The 19765-nt window shown below is 39.2% G+C and overlaps 2 protein-coding genes across 2 annotated transcripts; one reads left to right on the top strand and one right to left on the bottom strand.

Moving 5' to 3' along the window:
- The first annotated feature begins 1148 nt into the window (after window positions 1–1148).
- Window positions 1149–14283, top strand: LOC149844115 (small ribosomal subunit protein eS12-like). Its single transcript, XM_090000329.1, has 4 exons — window positions 1149–1251; window positions 10827–11118; window positions 12480–12545; window positions 12753–14283. Exons 1-4 carry the CDS (start codon window positions 1244–1246, stop codon window positions 12810–12812), a joined length of 426 nt encoding a protein of 141 aa, XP_089856455.1. The 5' UTR covers window positions 1149–1243; the 3' UTR covers window positions 12813–14283.
- A 51-nt stretch (window positions 14284–14334) lies between these two features.
- On the bottom strand, window positions 14335–19499 carry LOC149844116 (acetate--CoA ligase CCL3-like). Its single transcript, XM_090000328.1, has 3 exons — window positions 19257–19499; window positions 16928–17518; window positions 14335–15489 (listed from the first exon to the last, which is right to left on the bottom strand). The coding sequence occupies exons 1-3, from the start codon at window positions 19494–19496 to the stop codon at window positions 14599–14601; spliced, it is 1722 nt and encodes a 573-aa protein (XP_089856454.1). The 5' UTR covers window positions 19497–19499; the 3' UTR covers window positions 14335–14598.
- Between the last annotated feature and the right edge of the window lie 266 nt (window positions 19500–19765).

A 19765-nucleotide genomic window follows, 5' to 3' on the forward strand; every position in this document is an offset into this window, starting at 1 on the left:
GGTCTAAGACTTTAAATGGTCCTGGCTTAGGCAGGACCATATTGGGTCATAGTCAGGATAATAAGACCCAGAACTGGAAATATCTATTTTAAAATGTTTTATAAGGGTTCTGGATCTTAATCAGATCTGCAGTCAGGCTCGGGCCTGGATAGTAAACTTCCAAACCAGGCATAAAGTCCATCTACTATTTGGATCTCGTGGTCCTGTCCAATTAGCTAAAGTGACCAACCTAGTAGATCCAGAATCTAATACTCTCTCTGCCAGGTACTGGGTCTGGCGGATTAGGATCCAACCTGTCGCTAGTGTGCCATGCACGGGTCAGATGTCCCCAGAGCCTGAACCATCTTTGGGTCTACGAATAAGGTTAAAAAGCATCGGTTACAGGCCAGATCTGACTAGATTTGAATCCGAAACATAAACAGTAGATCCAAATCCATAACATATCCGATCAGATAGGGTTGAATCCAGATCCAACATGGATGTCATAGAACTTGGATCCAAAAACAAAGAAAAAAATAAGCCAACGTAAAAGTCCGAATCCAAAAATTGCATGTGAGTAATCAAATCCGAATCCGATTGAAACACACATTTGATCTTGTTTTAATGATCCAAATCCAAAAATACTATGACTGGATTCAGACCAAGATATCCAACTATATCTGATCCGTTTGCAACGCTTGGCCCACAAACGGTCATGTCTGTCCGCACTATTCTTGGTTAGACTAGGGTAGGGTGCCAATGGGTCGGGTTTGATTCGAACTCAGGTTGGACCAAACCTAGATCTGATCTGAGATGCTGGTATTGGGTCAGGACCCAGGTCCAATCTAACCCACCATAAGAGAACCCATATCCGGATCTTAAGTATTACATGAATCAGACCCGAATCATACCCGGTAAAATAATATATTTTTTTCTTTTTTACATTAAAAATTTATAGATCTTAATTGAAACTCGGATCGAGTATAAAATTTTACAAACTATATCCGGGTCCATATATTAATCGGACCCTTTGATTCTGGATTCTAATCGGATCTTCTTGTTTATCACCAAACCTTGACCCTATAGGGTTTGGTACGAGTCGGGTCAGTGTCAAACCCGACCCGTTGACACCCACTAGACTAGGGCTAAGGTTTGTCTCTTCTTTTCTCTTGTAGGGGTTTTGTGGTTTCTCTTTCTCCTCTCCCCCCACGCTTTCCCAAAGTTCTAAGATCGAGCGAGCAGGAACGATCTTCAGATCTCCACAATGTCAGGGTATGGCTCTCCATCTTCATCTATCTTTTTCTTTTTCTTCTCACTGTTTTCTTCCTCATCTTTCTTTCTTTCTTCTGAATTTGTATGATCGAATTGATATGACATTATTGGGTTTGCGTTAGTTTGGGCACTTTTCTTGCTATTCTTATTATTTTATTTTAGATAATTCGTTACGGGTTGGATCATTTTTAAGATGGGGATCGGATTCTGCGCAAAATTTGTTGTGGGTATTCCATGGAAGGAGAAACTATTACGCATTGTGATTGATTCTTTTTTATTGGTGCGGATTTGGTTTTGTATCGTTGCCCATGCACTCTATGTCATTGAAACCGTCTTCCTCTGTTTACGTCTTTCCTCTTATCAAGCACAGACGCGATTGCTTCTAATTTGAATGTGCAATCATATCTCACCTTGTTGGTGCATTACTTGTCCTGGCTTGATTGGAATGTTAGGCAAGTATAAGGTCATGATTTCAATGACATAGTTCCTAAGAGGTGCCTAGGATTGTATTTTCACTTGGATGGTGTAGATAGAAGCAGCATTATGTTGCACACCCCTATGTTATGTTTGATTGGAGGTTCTCTATGTGTAGCTTTGAAGTTGCTGAGTAATTTAATCAGTGTAGTTTGTGTCTGCTGTGAAGCATGAGAAATGGCATTAGTATCATATTTGTAATGGAATTGGATTTCACTTTGGATTGGTCAGAAGATTCTTTCAATTGGTAGGAATTTATTGCTTGAAAGAAAATAGATCCTGCGGAATCATATTAGTTGTCAAAAGCGTTAGTCGGAGCCATGATTGCCAGTCGCGGAAGCGGAAGCGGAAGCGGGAGCGGGAGCGGGAAGCAAAGCACTTTCAAAATTTTAGGAAGCGGGAAGCGGGAAGCATGGGAAGACTTAGAAGCGAATCACGAACCGTCTTGGAAGCGACCTAGGAAGCGAACCGGAAGCGAGGGGTTAGCGAAAAAAGAGGGAAAAAAATTAAAAAATTAAAAAAAAATTAAAAAAAATGAAAAAGGGGGAATCACGTTTCCTATAAAAGGGAAGTGCGCTTCCCATAAAAGGGAAATACTTCCCTGCGCGTTTCGGAAGTGCGACGTTTCACGCTTTCGAAACACGCTTCCCCATATGCCTAGGCACTTCCGGTAACTCTGGTTGGGGCCTAGGTGGAAGACACCTAAAAGGCCTAGGACTAGTCGACCTAGGGGGGACCAAAAAAATAAAACATCAATAAAAATAAAAATAAAAATATTACAATAAATGGTTAAATTTAGTAACAAACATATGATTGCAACCAGTGTTGTGAAAAGCGTTGAGGCGTAGCGAGGCACTCCACCAAAAATCGAGGTAAGCCTCAAAATTTTTTTTAAAACATTAAAAAAATATTAAAAAGTATCTAAAAATATAAAGAAATAAAGAAATACTTTATTGATGAAATGACAACCAATAAGAAATAGAAAATCTCAAATAAGTACTAAAAAATATGAGATTAACATATAAAAGTAACTAAAAACTGATTACATAACTGGAAAATATATGAAATTAACCAACAAAAGTTAAAATATACTAAGAAACTGATTACATAACTGAAATAACTGGAAAATATATGAGATTAACCTACAAAAGTTAAAATATATGAGATTATTCTAAAAAATATGAGATTAACATATAAAAGTAACTAAAAAACTGATTACATAACTGAAATAACTGAAAAATATATGAGATTAACCTACAAAAGTTAAAATATATGCGATTATCCTAAAAAATATGAGATTAACTGTAACGCCTCAAAATTTTCAACTTGTAAATTTTGAAAACATTTAGGAAAAACCTTTACAATTTCAGGATTTGGTTTTAAAGACTTCAACGAAAGAAATTTCTTTTTAGAAAGGAAAACAAGTTGACAATTCTGAGCACGTTAGCTTACAAACCAACCTTATTCACAAAGAATACCAGGACGCCAGCAGAAAGAGGGTGATCTCAAGCTATGTTGCATCGCGCCATCGGCCGTCTGTAAAGTCATACTTGCCACCTGCCCATGACATGGGTCAGTTTAATAACAAACTGGTAAGTGCACAACTAAACAATGTAGAATAAATAAAGTAGGACATCACAAGATAAACAATTTATTTCATTGAAAGCAGTAGTAGCATTTGTAATTGCGATAAATTAAATCTGAGTAACATATACAAAGAACATCTAAATTGAAGGAAAGAGACAACATAAGATGTAAGCAACATTATATTGCAGTTAACTAGCACAGTTAGCTAATTAATACAAGTAAAGAACTACATAAGTAGTTTAACTAACAAATATAATTCTACATCAGGCATGAACAATTCAGCTAGCAATGAGAACATGTTAATTTATGTTTCGATATTAGCTGGCCTTGGGGGTACGCACACGATACGAATCGTAGAAACAATTGAGACTAGTTTGGGGGTCTATTATGCCAATGTATTTTCAATACCCCGAATAGCTAATTGAGTCCGCTCCTAAGGGGATGGTCGGTGACCGAGAGAGAATTCTCCAAAGGCCACTTGTTTCAATGGATGCATCCAACTTCTGCAGAAGTGCCTGAAAGTTATCTTTTGTAGCCCATTTCTCCTAACTCTGATGACTGGGGAAGCCAGGTCTTTTGCTCGTAACTGTCATTAATGGCCTCTTCATTAGAGTTTTTGTACCTTTCTGTCCTCTCTTTTGACGGGAATCAGTTGTTCGAATGGGTGCGTCAGGTGTTAGTTAACTGAAGACCCATTCTGCATGTTCTGGTCTCTCAACCAACTCGAGCATCTTGCCAGTGAAGGCGAATCATCACCATTTATGTGATCTCAACATTGTGTTATTTGCACATTTCGAGGTTGCCACAATCCCATCATCCAATCATCGTAACACAAACCAGACGTACCTGTCCAAAGGTACGACTATGATGAAAGGGTAACATTTAATATGTTGCAATTCATTTAGTTCAATCTTGACATGCATAGCTCTTTGAACATTTGGCCTGTGGAGACGAACATCATTATCTTTATTTATTTCAACAGAGTGCTTATTGCATAACTCGAGGTGCTCAACGACCTCTTATACTACTCATTGTAGTGAACATACCGTACCTATCAAAAAAGGTCTGACAATGATCGTAAATCATGGGTTTCACAAAGGATAACCCCAACATTGTGTTTTGTATGACATAAAATCAATAATATAACTTGGCATGCACAATCACTACGAAACATGAAAATCTCAACCAAGTCTTGGGATCGTCGTGGATCCAATCCTTCCTTTCGAGTAACCGACTTGGGGTATTGTTAGTTGCGTCTAGCAACACACTAGCTTTATGAGCAGGATTTCATGCTCGAGAAGCAGGGCCTTGCACAAGGAAGATCCCCTTCTTGAGACTGTAGAGCCCGAACACAATTTCACACCTTTTCGAACAATGCAAAATATAGTACGTGCATCTGCATGTCTCGCGAGGCTTGCCTGAGGGCGGCAGCTAGAACATAAATGTAATAGCCAATCTAATCACATGCGGTGCAATGACAACAAGAAGCAAGTGAAGGAAATTAACGACATGAAATAACTACAAAACTAAATAAGCATGCAAAATATGTCGACTAGAGGAAGTATATGATTTCAGGGATATAAAGACAAGCAATGAACATTAAATCATGAGTCATATAAGTATCATCTGTCATTATCTCAATTTTCAAAATCTTTATTTAATTCATCCAAAGTCCTCGTGCCACTTTTCCCTACCTTGGGAGGTTACGACGCTGCGTGCGCCTGTAGGTGATGCGGAGCTCCGACGGTAGAGCATGAGTGGGATCCGTCGTGCGAACTACAAACAATTAAGAGTGCTTATTAAGATACAGGAAGCGTTGACCAAATTGGGGTTGACCCCACGCAGTGGAAGTTAGAGGCGGCATGTGTGGGCTCGGCGAGTCCAGACCTGCCCGGCTAACCCGAAGGGTGGGGTTAAACAAACCCTTACTAGCTATACAACTATATCATTTGGGGTTCGAACTTGCAATGTCCCAACACATGGTGACGTGCACTAATTGTTCCTTCCACACAAGCAGAGTCCCCCCGTTGGTTATCAGAAAGAGGCGAAGGCAAGGGCTTCGCCCCTACCTGCTTGCCGAAGAACAAACAGGTAGGGGCATCGCCCTTGCCGAAAACGAAAGGAGAGGGCTCGACCCCTCTCTAGCCAAAAGAGGGCGTAGGGAGGGGGCTCAACCCCTCCCCTGCCAACAGGGAGGGGGCTCGACCCCTCCCCTGCATAAAGAGGGCGCAGGGAGGGGGCTCAGCCCCTCCCTTGCCAATAGGGAGTGCAGGGAGGGGGCTCGACCCCTCCCCTGCGCAAAGAGGGCGCAGGGAGGGGGCTCATCCCCTCCCTTGCCAACAGGGAGCGCAGGGAGGGGGCTCGACCCCTCCCCTGCGCAAAGAGGGCGCAGGGAGGGGACGTGGTCCCGTCCCTGCCAACGGGGAGCGCAGGGAGGGGGCGCGGCCCCTCCCTTGTACACAAAGAGCGCAGGGAGGGGGCGCGGCCCCTCCCTTGTACACAAAGAGCGCAGGGAGGGAAGGGCGCAACCCCTCCCTTGTACACAAAGAGCGCAGGGATGGAAGGGTGCGACAGGGGCCGGCGGCCTCCTGCTGGCCCTCCGACAACTAGAGGAAAAAGGAGAGGAAGACAAGGAGGAGAGATCGTGGAGGCTTACCTGCGAGGGAGCTGGTGTTGATGGGTAGCCGGCTACGTCGACTGAGTCACATGCAGGGAGGGCAGAGCCGAGAGGGAGGCGAGAGAGGAGGAGCACACAGAGGTGAGGTCGCCCCCTCCCCTTGCGTGCTCTTAAAGGCATGGGGGGGGGGGCGTATCGAGAAACCCCAAAGGGGTTTCCCTTTTTACTAAGGGGGGGGGGGGTTGCTTGCGAAGGCTCGTAACTGCGAGGGGGGGGGGGGTGTATCGAGAAACCCCAAAGGGTTTTCCCTTTTTACTAGGGGGGGGGGCGTATCGAGAAACCCCAAAGGGGTTTCCCTTTTTACCATAGGGGAGTGCGTGCGAAGGCTCGCAGCTGCGAGGGGGGGGGGGAGAAAGGGTTTTAAAACCCTAGCCCCCAGCGCTGCGGGTATTAAACCCAGCGGGTCCTGGTCGGATTCGAATCCGAATCTGTTTTTTTTTATTTTTCGTGGGCTTTACTTTAACATATAATTGTTACAAAAAAAACTGATTACATAACTGAAAAATATATGAGATTAACCAACAAAAGTCAAAATATTACTAAGAAACTGATTACATAACTGAAAAATATATGAGATTATTCTAAAAAGTATGAGATTAACATATAAAAGTAACTAAAAAACTGATTACATAACTGGAAAATATATGAGATTAACCAACAAAAGTTAAAATATACTAAGAAACTGATTACATAACTGAAAAATATATGAGATTAACCTACAAAAATCTTATTGATTGTCTTAGAAATCTTGTTGTATAATTTTTTTTTTGCGCCTCACGCCTTAGGCTTAGGCCTTGAGGCACAGAGGGCTGCGCCTCAAGGTGACGTACGCCTTTTGCGCCTCAAGGCGCGTTTTTGATAACACTGATTGCAACTATGAATGAAGTGTGTAATTATGTGTAACATGTCACAAAATTCATGAAATTGCATAACATTGAACTTACACCAAAACTTGGGGCACACAATCCTATTACTCTATATACATACATATATAGATAGATAGATAGAGAGAATGGGGATTATCTTGCCTTTGCTTTGTTAGGTCACTCTTTGGACCCTCCAAAAATCATAGCTTTTAGATGTTTTATACTCAAATTGAACCGTTAGATGTGTTTATGATTGTTGTTGAATGGAGAACATGTAATTGATTAAGCATCTTTATGCTCAGATGTGTATTTTAAAAAGGTAAAACAATCATCGGTTGATATCTTACTAAAATTTCATGATACAATGTTCACATTTTTTACTTCAAATCAATTTGAAACAAAGCTTATTTCTCAATAAATAAGTATTGATAAACACATCTAATGGTTTAAATTGATCATACAACACCTGAAACTTTGATATTTGGAGGGTCTTAACTGGCATAAAGAAAAAGGGGATAGGATGAACCCCGTTCTTATATATATATATATATATATATATATATATATATATATATATATATATATATATATATATATATATATATATATGTCACACGGACTCGGCTCCAAGGTCGCCGCACCCGCGTCGACACGCACCGACACGGGTGCGGCTCAGACTCGGTCAACCCGACCCTGGGTGTGGTCAACGCACCCAGGGTCATTTTGGTCCATTTTTTGGAAAAAATTTTTTTTTTGATTTTTTTTTTTAAAATTTTCTGGGCTACAGCTGTAAGGAAAAAACCCATCACAACTAAAAAACCTGTACACTTTCAAGTTTTAAGTACAGAATGGGCACAACTCAAGTTTTTGTGGTTTTTTCCTGTATGAAGAAAGTGAATTATTACAGTGTATGAAGAAAGTGCCCAAAAGTGAATTATTCCTGTATGAAGAAAGTGTACAGAATGCCTTCACAACTCATCACCTGTCCCCTAATGGGCACAACTTTGACCGAGTCTTATATATATATATTTTATTTTATTTTTAATATATATATAGCCGAGTCCCCGTGTCCAAAATTTTTGAAATTGCGCCGCACCCGTGTCGCACCCGCACCCGCACCCATGTGACATATATATATATATATATATATATATATATATATATATATATATATATATATAGAGAGAGAGAGAGAGAGAGAGAGAGAGAACTGAAAAGACAGATTTTATATGTGTGTGTCAAAAACACATGTAAACAACAAAAATAAAAAAGATAAAAAAGGATTAAAGGGAAGAAAAAAAGAAGAGTGGAGGGGCAAGGGGAGGAAGAAAAAAAAAAGAAGGAAAAAGGAAGAAGAAGATGAAGAAAAAGAGAAGTTGGAGGGGTGAAAGGAGGAAGAAGAAAAAGAGAGAATAAAAAAAGAAAGCTTTTGGGATGAGAGGAAGAGGAAAAAGAAAAAGAAAGAAAGGAGACAAAAAAATAAAAACATAACAATTATGTCCCTGCTGTGTAGGCAGGGACAGCCTAAGCAGCCTAGGTCAAAAAATATGGTCCTACTGCCTAGACCCATAAGGCTAGGCTGTGACTGTACGCCTAGGCACAACTTTTGACAACTAAGGGAATCACATTGTAGATTTTTTGTCAATGCATTATGTAGCTTGCTATAAACAGATGCTTGTTTACCAGCCGCATATTTATCTTATCAAAACAATTTCTATTTAGAAACATTCCTCACAAATCCGATTCATGTTTATTCTTCCTTCAACTAATAAAGTGATTGTTAGATTTTTTTTTTTGAAAGTCTAGCTGGGGTTAGGCAGACCCCTATCAGTTATACAAAGATACCATTGGGATTTGAACTTGCAGCGTCCCAACATAAGGTGACGTGCACTAGCTGCTCCTACCAGACAAGCGGAGCCCCCATTGGTGATATTGGTGAAATTGCCACATATGAAATGAAGCACAGTTTTGTGAAGAAATATCCCACTTGTTTCTTGAGGAAAGAGTGGAAATACGGTCAATATCATTTGATTGGATAATTGACTTAGCTCCTTGATGCTTGAGGTGGCCATCCTCTTCAATGTCTTTCTTCATGAAAAGCACATGTGAGATAACAAACGGTGTTTTGTTATGATTTTGAATCGCTTTGCTGAATTCAAATTGATTATGTTTGAATCATAGAAATAGCTTTACGATAAATGCACTAGTTCTATTCTCAATAGTATCTGAAGGACTGCATCTTTGTTAAAAAAACCACTGAACTCTACCAAATCTTGTATGGACATGTGCTTGTCGAGCACAGTTTCATTGTAAGGTGATGACAAAATTGCTCAGCAGCTTGAGCATGGAAGAAAAGATCTCTGGCAGAAGAAGCTCATATGTGATGAACCGCCTCATATTTGATGACGATCCAGATGAATATGGATTATTATAGTCGAATGATCTAAAATTTTGGCTAGAAAAGTTGACTAGCAAATTCAAATTACTTTGAGATGGTTGAAGTTTCTATATGGTATTTATGATCTCCATTTTTGTTACTTTGTTGATTTTGGAGTAAGAAATTAGTTGTCTAATCTTGTTCATGAAAAAGAAGTGAAAACATAGAATTTTCAGATTGCTACAAATGTATTTTTTGCTTCCTCGTTCTAAATATTGTTCACAAGAATTTCTTGCCAAGGCAATATTTTTGGACACTTTACAAAAGTTTGTTTTTATCAAAAATTCTTGAGAATCTTGGTGAATAAAAATATAAAACAATATAGTGATACTGTAGTAAAACATGGGTGCAAGCATAACCATAATGACAAATAAATGAAAATGAAATCAATTAACCATTTTTGATATCAGCAATTAAAATGGAATAAATGGGTGCAAGACTGTTAATTCTTGTGAGAAATTAAAAAATTTCACATTTCTCCCAATTTGTCTGCAAAATATCAGCAATAATATGTTTAAAATTTTTAGAAAAATTCTAAGTAAAGTGGAGAACAAAAGCATATAAAAAGTATATAAACAGTCGTTTTCCTATTATATTGTCATCAATAATATTTTTTATATTTATTAGAAATGCTACAATATCTTGTGATATTCCTAAAATGTATATAAACTGTTACTTTCCTAATATATTGCAGCTAATAAATCACTTTAAATTTGTGATATTTTTTACTATTTAATGGCTGACAACTTATTGAGATACTTTTGTGATATTTTCAAAATATCGTGACATCTGTCACTATTAGCCTGGATAGGTCAAACGGTGAAAGAGTGTAAAATGAATAGCTCCATATCAATGGGAGAATGGAGTTTAGGACCTTGCTCATCCCTATATAAGACATCATCCCCTTCTATTTTTCTATTCACTTGGTCATGTTTATGGCTGAACACAGGCCTATCCATCCTCTTGGCCTGTTCGAGCTTGGCTGGAACTCAGGATGTGGATGAATATTAATGTTCAAGCTCAACTGGGCAAGTCCGGTTGAGCTTAAGCTTGGTTCAGCTAAGCTCAATCCAAACTTATTGAAGAAGCTAATAAACATCAAATGAAATAAGAGAGGGTGATCTTGAACTTGTGACTTCAGTTTTGAAAATCAATGGAGCAACCATTGGACTATACGTGTATGTTTATGTCATATAACAAACAAAGGTATGGGCTTAAATGAGGTTTCTCAAGCTTAAACCTCTCTCCAAGCTCGGGCTTGTTTAAGTAATCAAAGCTTGCGTCTATTCCTTAGCTTGTTTTGCATAAAGGATGAATGAGCTCAAGCCAAGCTTTAAACCTGGATGGGCTTAAGCTACTTGGTTTGTTATGTGCCCGTAGTGGTGGTCATGTGAAATGAACACTGTCATTTATGGTTTATTTACTTTGAAGTGGCTAAAATAACAAGAATGCTCTTTTGTGAATATGTTGGATTGTTTTTAGTGTGCCTGCAAAAGTTTTCTACTATGACAATAGTCTTTGGTGGACTTGGCAGGGAAGAAGGTCCCACTGTTGTAGCCGAGTCATCAGCACCAGCTCTAGGCGAACCAATGGACATCACGACAGCTTTGCAGCTTGTTCTGAAGAAATCACTTGCTCATGATGGTCTTGCTCGTGGTCTTCATGAAGGAGCCAAAGTCATTGAGAAACATGCAGCACAACTCTGTGTGCTTGCTGAGGACTGCAACCAGCCAGACTATGTCAAACTGGTCCGAGCTCTCTGTGCTGACCACAATGTGAACCTGGTAACTGTTCCCAGTGCAAAGACCCTTGGCGAGTGGGCAGGGGTAAGCAAAAGCTGAGCAATTCTAGTTTTAGTTGCTTGAGCTTTACTATGTGTGTCTTAACATCAAAATATCTGGGATAGCTTTTTTAATTACTAATGATGTGTAATTAATGAGTACCGCATTCTCTGTATTTGTAGAGATCGTATTTTAAAATATCCACTTCTAGTAGAACATTCTGTTTTACAACATGATGCTGTCTCTAATATCAAGTTGGGGTCCTCTGGGCAGCATTTCTAATATTATTGTGACTTGATAAGAAAATGATTTTGTGACCAAACTTTTAAAATTGAAAACAATTCCTGATTTCTGTTGCCATCAGTAAAGCCATGAAAGGTTTCTCTGCCAACAATTCCTGAAAGTCTTTTGTTATTATGTCGATTCAAAGCAAGGTTGTTAGAAGCGTTGAGGCGAGGTGAAGCGTTGCAGCCTCCATGAAGCGAAGTGTAAGTACCAAAGCGTTGAAACTTAAGTATTTCAACCACTAACATGCACAACAAGAAAAACAAACTAATATACAATTTAAAAAAACAAGTGCACATTTTACCATGAATAGTTTGTAATAACAGAATAGAACACAATATATAAAGAGAAATTTAAGGCATAACACATGATATTATAGTAGCATAATTTCCAAAACTTTTATCTAAACATAGGAAATATATTCCAATTTCTTTCTTCATATCTATTAAGGACATTATTGCACCCCTATAGACAACAAATTAGAGTGCCAGATACATATATGTAATGTGGGCAAAAGAACTATGCTCTAAAGAGGGGTGGAGGAGTTCTAGGGTTTGTAAAGAGGAGGGATGGGCATCTCTTCCATCTTCTATTTTGACCCCTAATGCCAAGTTTCAGTCCTCTGTGTGTGTGTGTGTGTGTGTGTGTGTGTGTGTGAGAGAGAGAGAGAGAGAGAGAGAGAGAGAGAGAGAGAGAGAGAGAGAGAGAGAGAGAGAGCTTTAGTCACTTAATTAGGGTAGCTAGCATACTGGTAACAGTCCATGCACACGCCAGTGGCTCCTCAGTGCTAGGGTTTAAAAAGGGGGTAAGGATGCATAGGGTTTAAAAAGGGGGAAGGGATGCATCCGGCACTGAGACATGCACTTCATGGCCTGAGGCGCGCACCTCAGAAGCACCTACGCTTCTGCCATACAGTCGTATGCCTCAAGGCGCATACGCCTCATGCCTTGATGCGTAGGTATTGAATAACATTGATTACAAGAGCATCCTTTCCCTTTCTGTTCGGTACACTTCAGCTACACGTGGTAGCTTTAAACTGAAGCTTGATTTTTAGGCTCTTTTCTGAGTCATTGTACCACTACTTTTGTATTGAATGGCCTGAAATGCTTTGTTCTGTGCAGCTTTGCAAAATTGATTCAGAGGGAAAGGCGAGGAAGGTTGTTGGTTGTTCCTGTGTTGTTATCAAGGTATGGAGAAGTATTCAAGTTTGAACATGTGAGTAAAATAAAGTGTCGGTTGATTATTTTTCTGACAGGATATTTGTTTTGCCAAAATATACATTTGATAGCATCTTACCATTTTTTGGCTTTGTACCTTTAGTGTGCAGTAGCTTGGTAGCCAAGTGAATCTTCCATAAAATGTATTCACCAATCATATGCCCTATTGTTTTGCAGGACTATGGTGAGGAATCTGAGGGGCTTCATATTGTTCAGGAATACGTGAAATCTCATTGAGTTTAGGGTTATATTTGAAGGTATTGATGAGGATTCAGCTAGTCTTTTAGTTAAGAGTCTTGACTTTTGATTTCTTACTACAGTATGTGAAGACAGATCTTTGTGAGACAGCTAAACTTGAATTCTAGAGAGGGTCATCCATATTTTTGGTATTCCCTTTTTTTTGCCTCGAAAGTTGTATGTTTTCATGAAAACTTAAGTTTGGCAACAGAACGGATAAAACTCTCTGCCCTGTTTATTTGCATGATACTGTGGGCATTACATTCAAGGGTTACAATTACAGTCTGAAATTGCACTTAGAATGCGTAGGATTTATTAATTAAGTCTTTTTTGTAGGGCTGGTCTCTGAATGTGTACTTGGGTTTGGACGTTTAATGAACGTCTTAACATGCAGATGACTATGTTACGCATTTACATGCATAAAGCTATATGTTTGAAAGTCTAAACATTCTGAATAACCAACACACGTGAAACCCTTGAACCTTCAAAGTTAAGAGGCCATTTATGCAGGGGTGGGGAAAGTAACTTCTCCCATTAGTTGCCAAATATGGCGGTTAGAGTAACTTCCTCAATCCAATTTTAGTGACTTAGGGCACTTTGGTTGTCAACAGGTCAAGGAATATTTTCATATCTATAAGATCATGAAGAAAAGAATTTCCGGGTTCGGCTCATGCTCTAATCTTGCAGCAAGGGAAGGTGAGCCTTTGCTGGCCAGGTTAAATCAAATAATGAACTCATATTCGTCGTCCATGTCTACAGCCACCCATGAGGAATTCATAGCTTACCATTCAGAGAGAGAAAGGGTTGTATGGAAAGAGTTAGGGGTTTAGAGAGAGAGAGAGAGAGATTCTCATCCCTTTGCAAGTTATAGACAGTAGCTCATTATTTTTCCAAAAATTATATTGTGCCGTGTAACATCTTTTTGTTTTAAAAAAATTACAAATAAATGACCGTACGCCTTTTTAATTCCATTTGTAGGCAACATGACATGAATGTCAATTAAGAAAAAAAATATAAACCATCTATTTTTTGACACCTATTGTCCTCACTTCTGCTTTTATAATATTTAGGATTTGTGAATTTTTATGTGTTGCTTAAACTAGCCAGGTTTCTTCAATTTGCGGGGATCACTGTGACTAAATTAATTCGGATGCTTATCAATGCCAAATCAAGTTACTGCACTCGAATGTAGCATCATTTCAAACTACATTATCTTACTATGCGATTTCATCTAACTTTCATGATAAGCCCCTGTTTTCCTCCTGTATCAGGCAAACTGGGGAATCTTCTGGCAGGGTTTGAACCTAGATCCCATTGGTTGAGGTGGTGCAGCTCTAGCAATCCAACTATTGTATGTAGCACCATGTGGTGCTTTAAACAATTTGTTAAAAGTGTCGAGTTTCAAATGATAATCTGTGAGTTGATGTACGGAGCTTCCCAACCTCTGTCTGGGGAAGCTCTGTGTCTGCAATAGCTTTTTAGAACGACATCATGGTATTATATGCTAAATGGGATGATGGAGTGGTAATAAATAGTCTAAAGAATAGGAAATCGAGTTAACACATAAATACTTGCTTGTTTGCCTTGCAACAATCTGAAAAAGATTTGAATGGACATATAAGAGTTACATTCACAGCGTTTTTATTTCTCATTTGATCCAACCTCACACTTTGGATCACCTATGCTAGCCCACATAAGAAGATTCTGAACGACCCCTTACCATGCCCTGGCCCCAGCTCCCAAATGCATACATGTCCTACTTTGAGATATACCCCTTTTTATCTTCCTACATCCTACTCTTTCCAAGAGGGCCCAACTCCTTAGCCCTTGCCCTGAGTAAATGCTTCTGTATCTTCCCTGTTGCAGTCTTCGGCAATGGCCCGAACACCACCGACTTCGGCACCCAATATCCTGGCATCTTGGCCTTAGAAAACTTAATTATCTGTTCAGCCATTCTGTGTCCTGCCTTTTCTGGCTCCTTTAGTGTTACAAAGGCACAAGGTGATTCTCCCCATTGCTGATCAGGTCTAGCGACCACTGAAACCTCTAAGATAGTTGGATGGGTATACAATATGCTCTCAACTTCCAAACTACTGATGTTTTCACCACCTGATATTATGATATCCTTTGCCCTGTCCTTGACCTCTATGTATCCATCTTTGTGTTTCACACCTATGTCCCCAGAGTGATACCAACCTCCTTTAAATGATTCTTCATTAGCCTTAGGATTCTTCAGGTACCCTTTCATGACCATGTTGCCCCTCATTACTATCTCTCCCAAGGTTGTGCCATCAGAGGGGACAGGCTGCAACGTTTTGAGATCAACGACATCGAGCCCTTCCAGACTAATGTAGCGGACACCCTGACGAGCATGGAGTTTTGCCTGGACGTCACGAGGGAGTGAATCCCACTCAGGCTTCCATACACAGATTGTAGAAGGGCCATATGTCTCAGAAAGGCCATAGGTGTGAGTGACACGGAAGCCACGCTCGGTCATGGCTGTGAGGATGGAAGGTGGAGGCGCAGCACCTGCAGTCATGACGTTGATGCTGTTGGGGGGGAGGGGAAATGTATCCTCCGGTGGCGCATTGATAAGGGTGTTGAGGACAACTGGAGCAGCACAGAAGTGAGTGACTTTGTACTTCGCAATAGCAGAGTAGATTGCTTTTGCTGTTACCTGTGTAGTGTGTAAACAAGAAAAAAGGATGTGTATGAGCTGATGAACAAAGATGATGAAGGTAAGAAAAAACCAATTTGCAGCAATCAACAAAGAAAAGAGATCAATTTGAGAGTCATAGTGAAGTTGTGCTCTAACATTTCAATTATCTCATTCAGAGGGATAACCACGATCCCAAACAATGATGCATCAATCTGCACAAAAATCTACTTGTAGGGAGGGTAGGAAGATAGAAATATGATAGACTTAAATCAGATCTCATGCAAATCAAAACCACAATGAAGTTCACAACCTGTCGAATTCCAATACATTAGAAGGTTTTCCTGTTTCTGCCTGAGTTGGCCTAAACTGGCATGTGAAAAGCTGGAGGCATTCACCACATTAAAATTTTAATGAGTAAACCTTTTAGAATGTCAGACTATATTCCCCCTGAACCGACAAGTGACTTGCAGTATTTTGTGCTACTTAACATTATAGAGCATAATTCACTGCTTCAATTTAGAAAAATGGACATAAAATCATACATGTCGATGTCATGCTATAATTAGAAGCTGCTTGATCATAAGATACTACTCTAAAGTTCACCATCCTATCTATAATGTCCAACAAAAATTTCAGTGGGAGAAATATGCAAAAAAGGGAGTGTGCTGGGACATAAAAATTCCAATACAAGCATGATAAAACCTTAATTAAACAGGTATCCACTCTTGAAGTACATGCTTTTGCCCACATAATTCTACCACTTACACTAGAACCAAGATTGGAAGCAATCCTCAGAGCAATCTATTACATGCAAATGTCCAAGACAAATCATGCTCATCAAGGAGGTTTCTGATAATTTTGTCATGAGAATTTTCAGCTTTGCCTAAAAATCCATTTAATCACAAAGGGTGGCACATGGGAAGCAGTTACTAGGATCAATTTACAGTTTCTTTTGACCAATAGCAGAAAGAAAACCCAAAATGTTTACATTCCAGCAACAAAGCATGCTCAACAGTAACAATAGAACTTACAGAAACAAAATTGCAGCGGATAAAGAAATAAACCATCAGTAACTTATGTAGACACGGTCAAACAGAGCATGTAAAGCGGAAGCAATATCAGAGATAATGCAAAATTTCCAAGAACAGAATAATGGATTATTTAGTAACAGGCTTGACAGTTCATCATGCAAACCAGACATGAACCATCAGCTGACATTTGCAGTTATGGAGGGTGGATTAAAAACTTAGATTGGTTAGATTAATTTAACATAGAAAACATTGAGGTAACTTCCGCTAATAGAAAAACCATTGCATTAAACATGGATCCTGTATTTTTTTTCTCTTTCCAAAGTCCATTCGTGAGTAAAAAAAGTAAGGAAATTTCTAACATAAAATCAGATTCGAAAAAAAAAAACAAAGCAATATGATTTTCTTAGAAAAGTTAAGAGAAACACCTGGCGCAGACAAATGTTTGTCCCACATAATGCTGCAAGAGACCATGTGAAACACCAACCATTGCAATGAAACATGGGTAAAGTCCACAAATAGATAGCTCCTTCATTCAACCCCCAGACAAGTGCATCACTCAGAGCCATAAGATATGCCCCTCTGTGGCTCAAAACGACACCCTTTGGGCTTGATGTAGTACCAGAAGTATAACCCAAAGCAATACTTTGCCACTCATCCTTTGGTGGGCTCCAAGCAAACTCTGGGTCTCCAGATTCCAGAAATTGCTCATATTCTATGGCCCCACTGTTCAAAGCACTCTGGAGTGCCTTTTTGTCACAGCTCTCGTCGCCTATAACAACCAAAATCGGATGCTTGAACCTACTTTTGCTCTGGTCTGCCCAGATCTTGATAGCTTCTTTCACTAGAGAAAATAACTCTTGGTCCACCATAACAACTGCAGCAGAAGAATGCTCAAAAAGGAAGGCAATTGTTGCTGCATTTAACCTGATGTTCACACAGTTCACCACAGCTCCAGACATTGGAACACCAAAGTGGGCTTCATATATTGCAGGGACATTGGGAGCTACCACAGCTACCTAAAATTCATGAAGGCAAGAAGGGTTATTTCATATAAAACCATTACCTATACTCATGGCCAATTTTAAGACAAGTTCAGTCCATTTAAAATTTTATATGCATAAGCATGAAAACTATGCCTTTGTCAAGAAAAAAAAATTTATATCATAATTATGCTGGCTGTTTAATTTTACTGATTTTTATGACCAACTTCCAAAACAAATAAAAAAAAGCTGGAAAATTCATAAATTATAGGCATCTATTGTTTGTAAAAAGACAATCCTGTGAGGGACTGTTCAGAAACTGCAAAACGTTATTTTTTGTATTCGGCAGGCAAGTTTTCGTGATAAATTAATTTTTTTATTTTTTTCTCATTTTTGACAAAAAAAGGCAAAAATTATATGAAATAATAAAAATCATTTTTCCAAAGGAAATACTAATAATTTAATGAATTAATTAACATTTTTAATTTGTAGCCGATACATACGTTTTTATCGGCTGGACAATATCTCACTTTTTTTTTTGCATTTTTTGGTTAAAGAAAGCCCATATTTGTCACTATGCTGCAACTGTGCCAATATTGGTAAGTGATCTTTTGAAGCTATAAATTGGAAGAGAGCCGAGGCCCCAATAGTATCACAAATAAATCAACTAGTTCTACCACAGTTAGATAAAAAAGGAAAAAAAAAAACAAAAACGAAGTCCTAGAACCATGTTCTGTGGCACACTATTTTCAAGACTGTATAGGAAATTCCAAATATTGCAGACCAAAATCTGCAGAAAATTTCCACTTTCCTTTTTTATTTTTATTGCAGTGATTTAAATTTGCAGGGGGTGGGAGCAACACCCACTCTGTTTTAGAGGCGATGAGCCAAATTTACAGCAAATTCTGTAATTACAAAAATAGTTGCAAACTTCACCATTGATAAGAAAATACCATGGTTTATTACCCGAAAATAACATGGTTTATTAAAAATTAATCACTCCTAAATAGTTTTCTAATAAAAACCTGGAATTTTCTAACAAGCTTTTTTTGTTTTGGTTCAGAATAAAACAGAGTCCTCTCTCATTCCAACCAAAGAAAATTCAATCTCACTTCTGCCAACGGATTTGGGCACCATTTATTACCAAAATGATCCCACAAACGATATAACAATAAATAAATAATATCATAACAAATTTTCAGCACCGAAATCACTCAAAACTGCCTAGTCTTCCGCAAACATTAAAAACGGATTCCTGACAGAAACCCAACAAAAAACAGCAGCAAAATACAACAAAAAAAAACCCCAGAAATTATAAAAACAAAAAATACCGAAATAAGACATAAAATAAATTCCCACCTCTCAGTGTGAAAGATTTGACTTGGGTTTGCGTTGAAAGCTTCTCCCGCACAACTCGAGGGAGGGGCTTGGTGGTCCATTCCATAAAAGAATGAAAAGCAAGAGAAAAAAAAGATTTTTATTTGCTCAAAAAATTAAAACCCAACAAAAATCCTACTTACCGCCTCAAATATAAAGATTAGAACCTCCACACAAAATAAATCACGTTAAATAAATTAAAATAAAACAAGTTCCAAAAAAGAAGGAAAAGCAATAGAAAAAAAAAGATTTTTATTTGCTCAAAAAATTAAAACCCAACAAAAATCCTACTTATCGCCTCAAATATAAAGATTAGAACCTCCACACAAAACAAATCACGTTAAATAAATTAAAATAAAACAAAAGAACCAATTAAGAGAGAGAGAGAGATGCTGACCGTACAGCCGGGGCCGATGGAGCGGCGGGAGAGGGCTGAGGCGAGCCGGCGGCACCTCCGGTATGTCTGGAGCCACGTGTAGCGTCTTGAGCCGTAGATCACGGAGAGCCGGTCGGGATGGACGAATGCCGCCCTCTCGAGTAACCAGAGCGGCGTGAGCGCCGTGTAGTTGGCGTCGTTCTTCGGCAGATCGTCGATGTCCGCCACCCCACCACCACTACGACCCATCATCGTCACCATCTTCGTGAGTGGTAATGTTGATCTTCTTTCGGCTCCTTCGAGAGAGAGAGAAGAGAGAGTGATAGATGGCAGAAGAGCAGATCAGTGTGCTGGCAGCTCGGTCCTTTCATACTATTTATAGTGGTTTCATCTATGGGACATCTTGGGCATTTGGTTGAAAGAAGGGGCCCTTTTGGGGGGTCATTTTTTAGCATACGCAACTACCGAGGTGGTAACCGGTAATAGTAATTTTTCAAATAACCGCCAAACGTTTGCACTTAATTAGAATA

Source organism: Nuphar pumila, chromosome 3, assembly GCF_984573655.1.
Source record: "Nuphar pumila chromosome 3, dmNupPumi1.hap1.1, whole genome shotgun sequence".
Classification (NCBI taxonomy): domain Eukaryota; kingdom Viridiplantae; phylum Streptophyta; class Magnoliopsida; order Nymphaeales; family Nymphaeaceae; genus Nuphar; species Nuphar pumila.

Bases quoted from the DNA above. Each gene is read 5' to 3' on its own strand.
- LOC149844115 (XM_090000329.1), top strand. The intron at 11,119-12,479 runs GTAAGCAAAAGC...TGTTCTGTGCAG, and splicing joins CCCTTGGCGAGTGGGCAGGG to CTTTGCAAAATTGATTCAGA. The intron at 12,546-12,752 runs GTATGGAGAAGT...ATTGTTTTGCAG, and splicing joins GTTCCTGTGTTGTTATCAAG to GACTATGGTGAGGAATCTGA.
- LOC149844116 (XM_090000328.1), bottom strand. From the start codon at position 19,496: ATGGTGACGATGATGGGTCGTAGTGGTGGTGGGGTGGCGGACATCGAC. The intron at 17,519-19,256 runs GTCAGCATCTCT...CATGAATTTTAG, and splicing joins CCATCGGCCCCGGCTGTACG to GTAGCTGTGGTAGCTCCCAA. The intron at 15,490-16,927 runs GTGTTTCTCTTA...CACACTACACAG, and splicing joins CAAACATTTGTCTGCGCCAG to GTAACAGCAAAAGCAATCTA.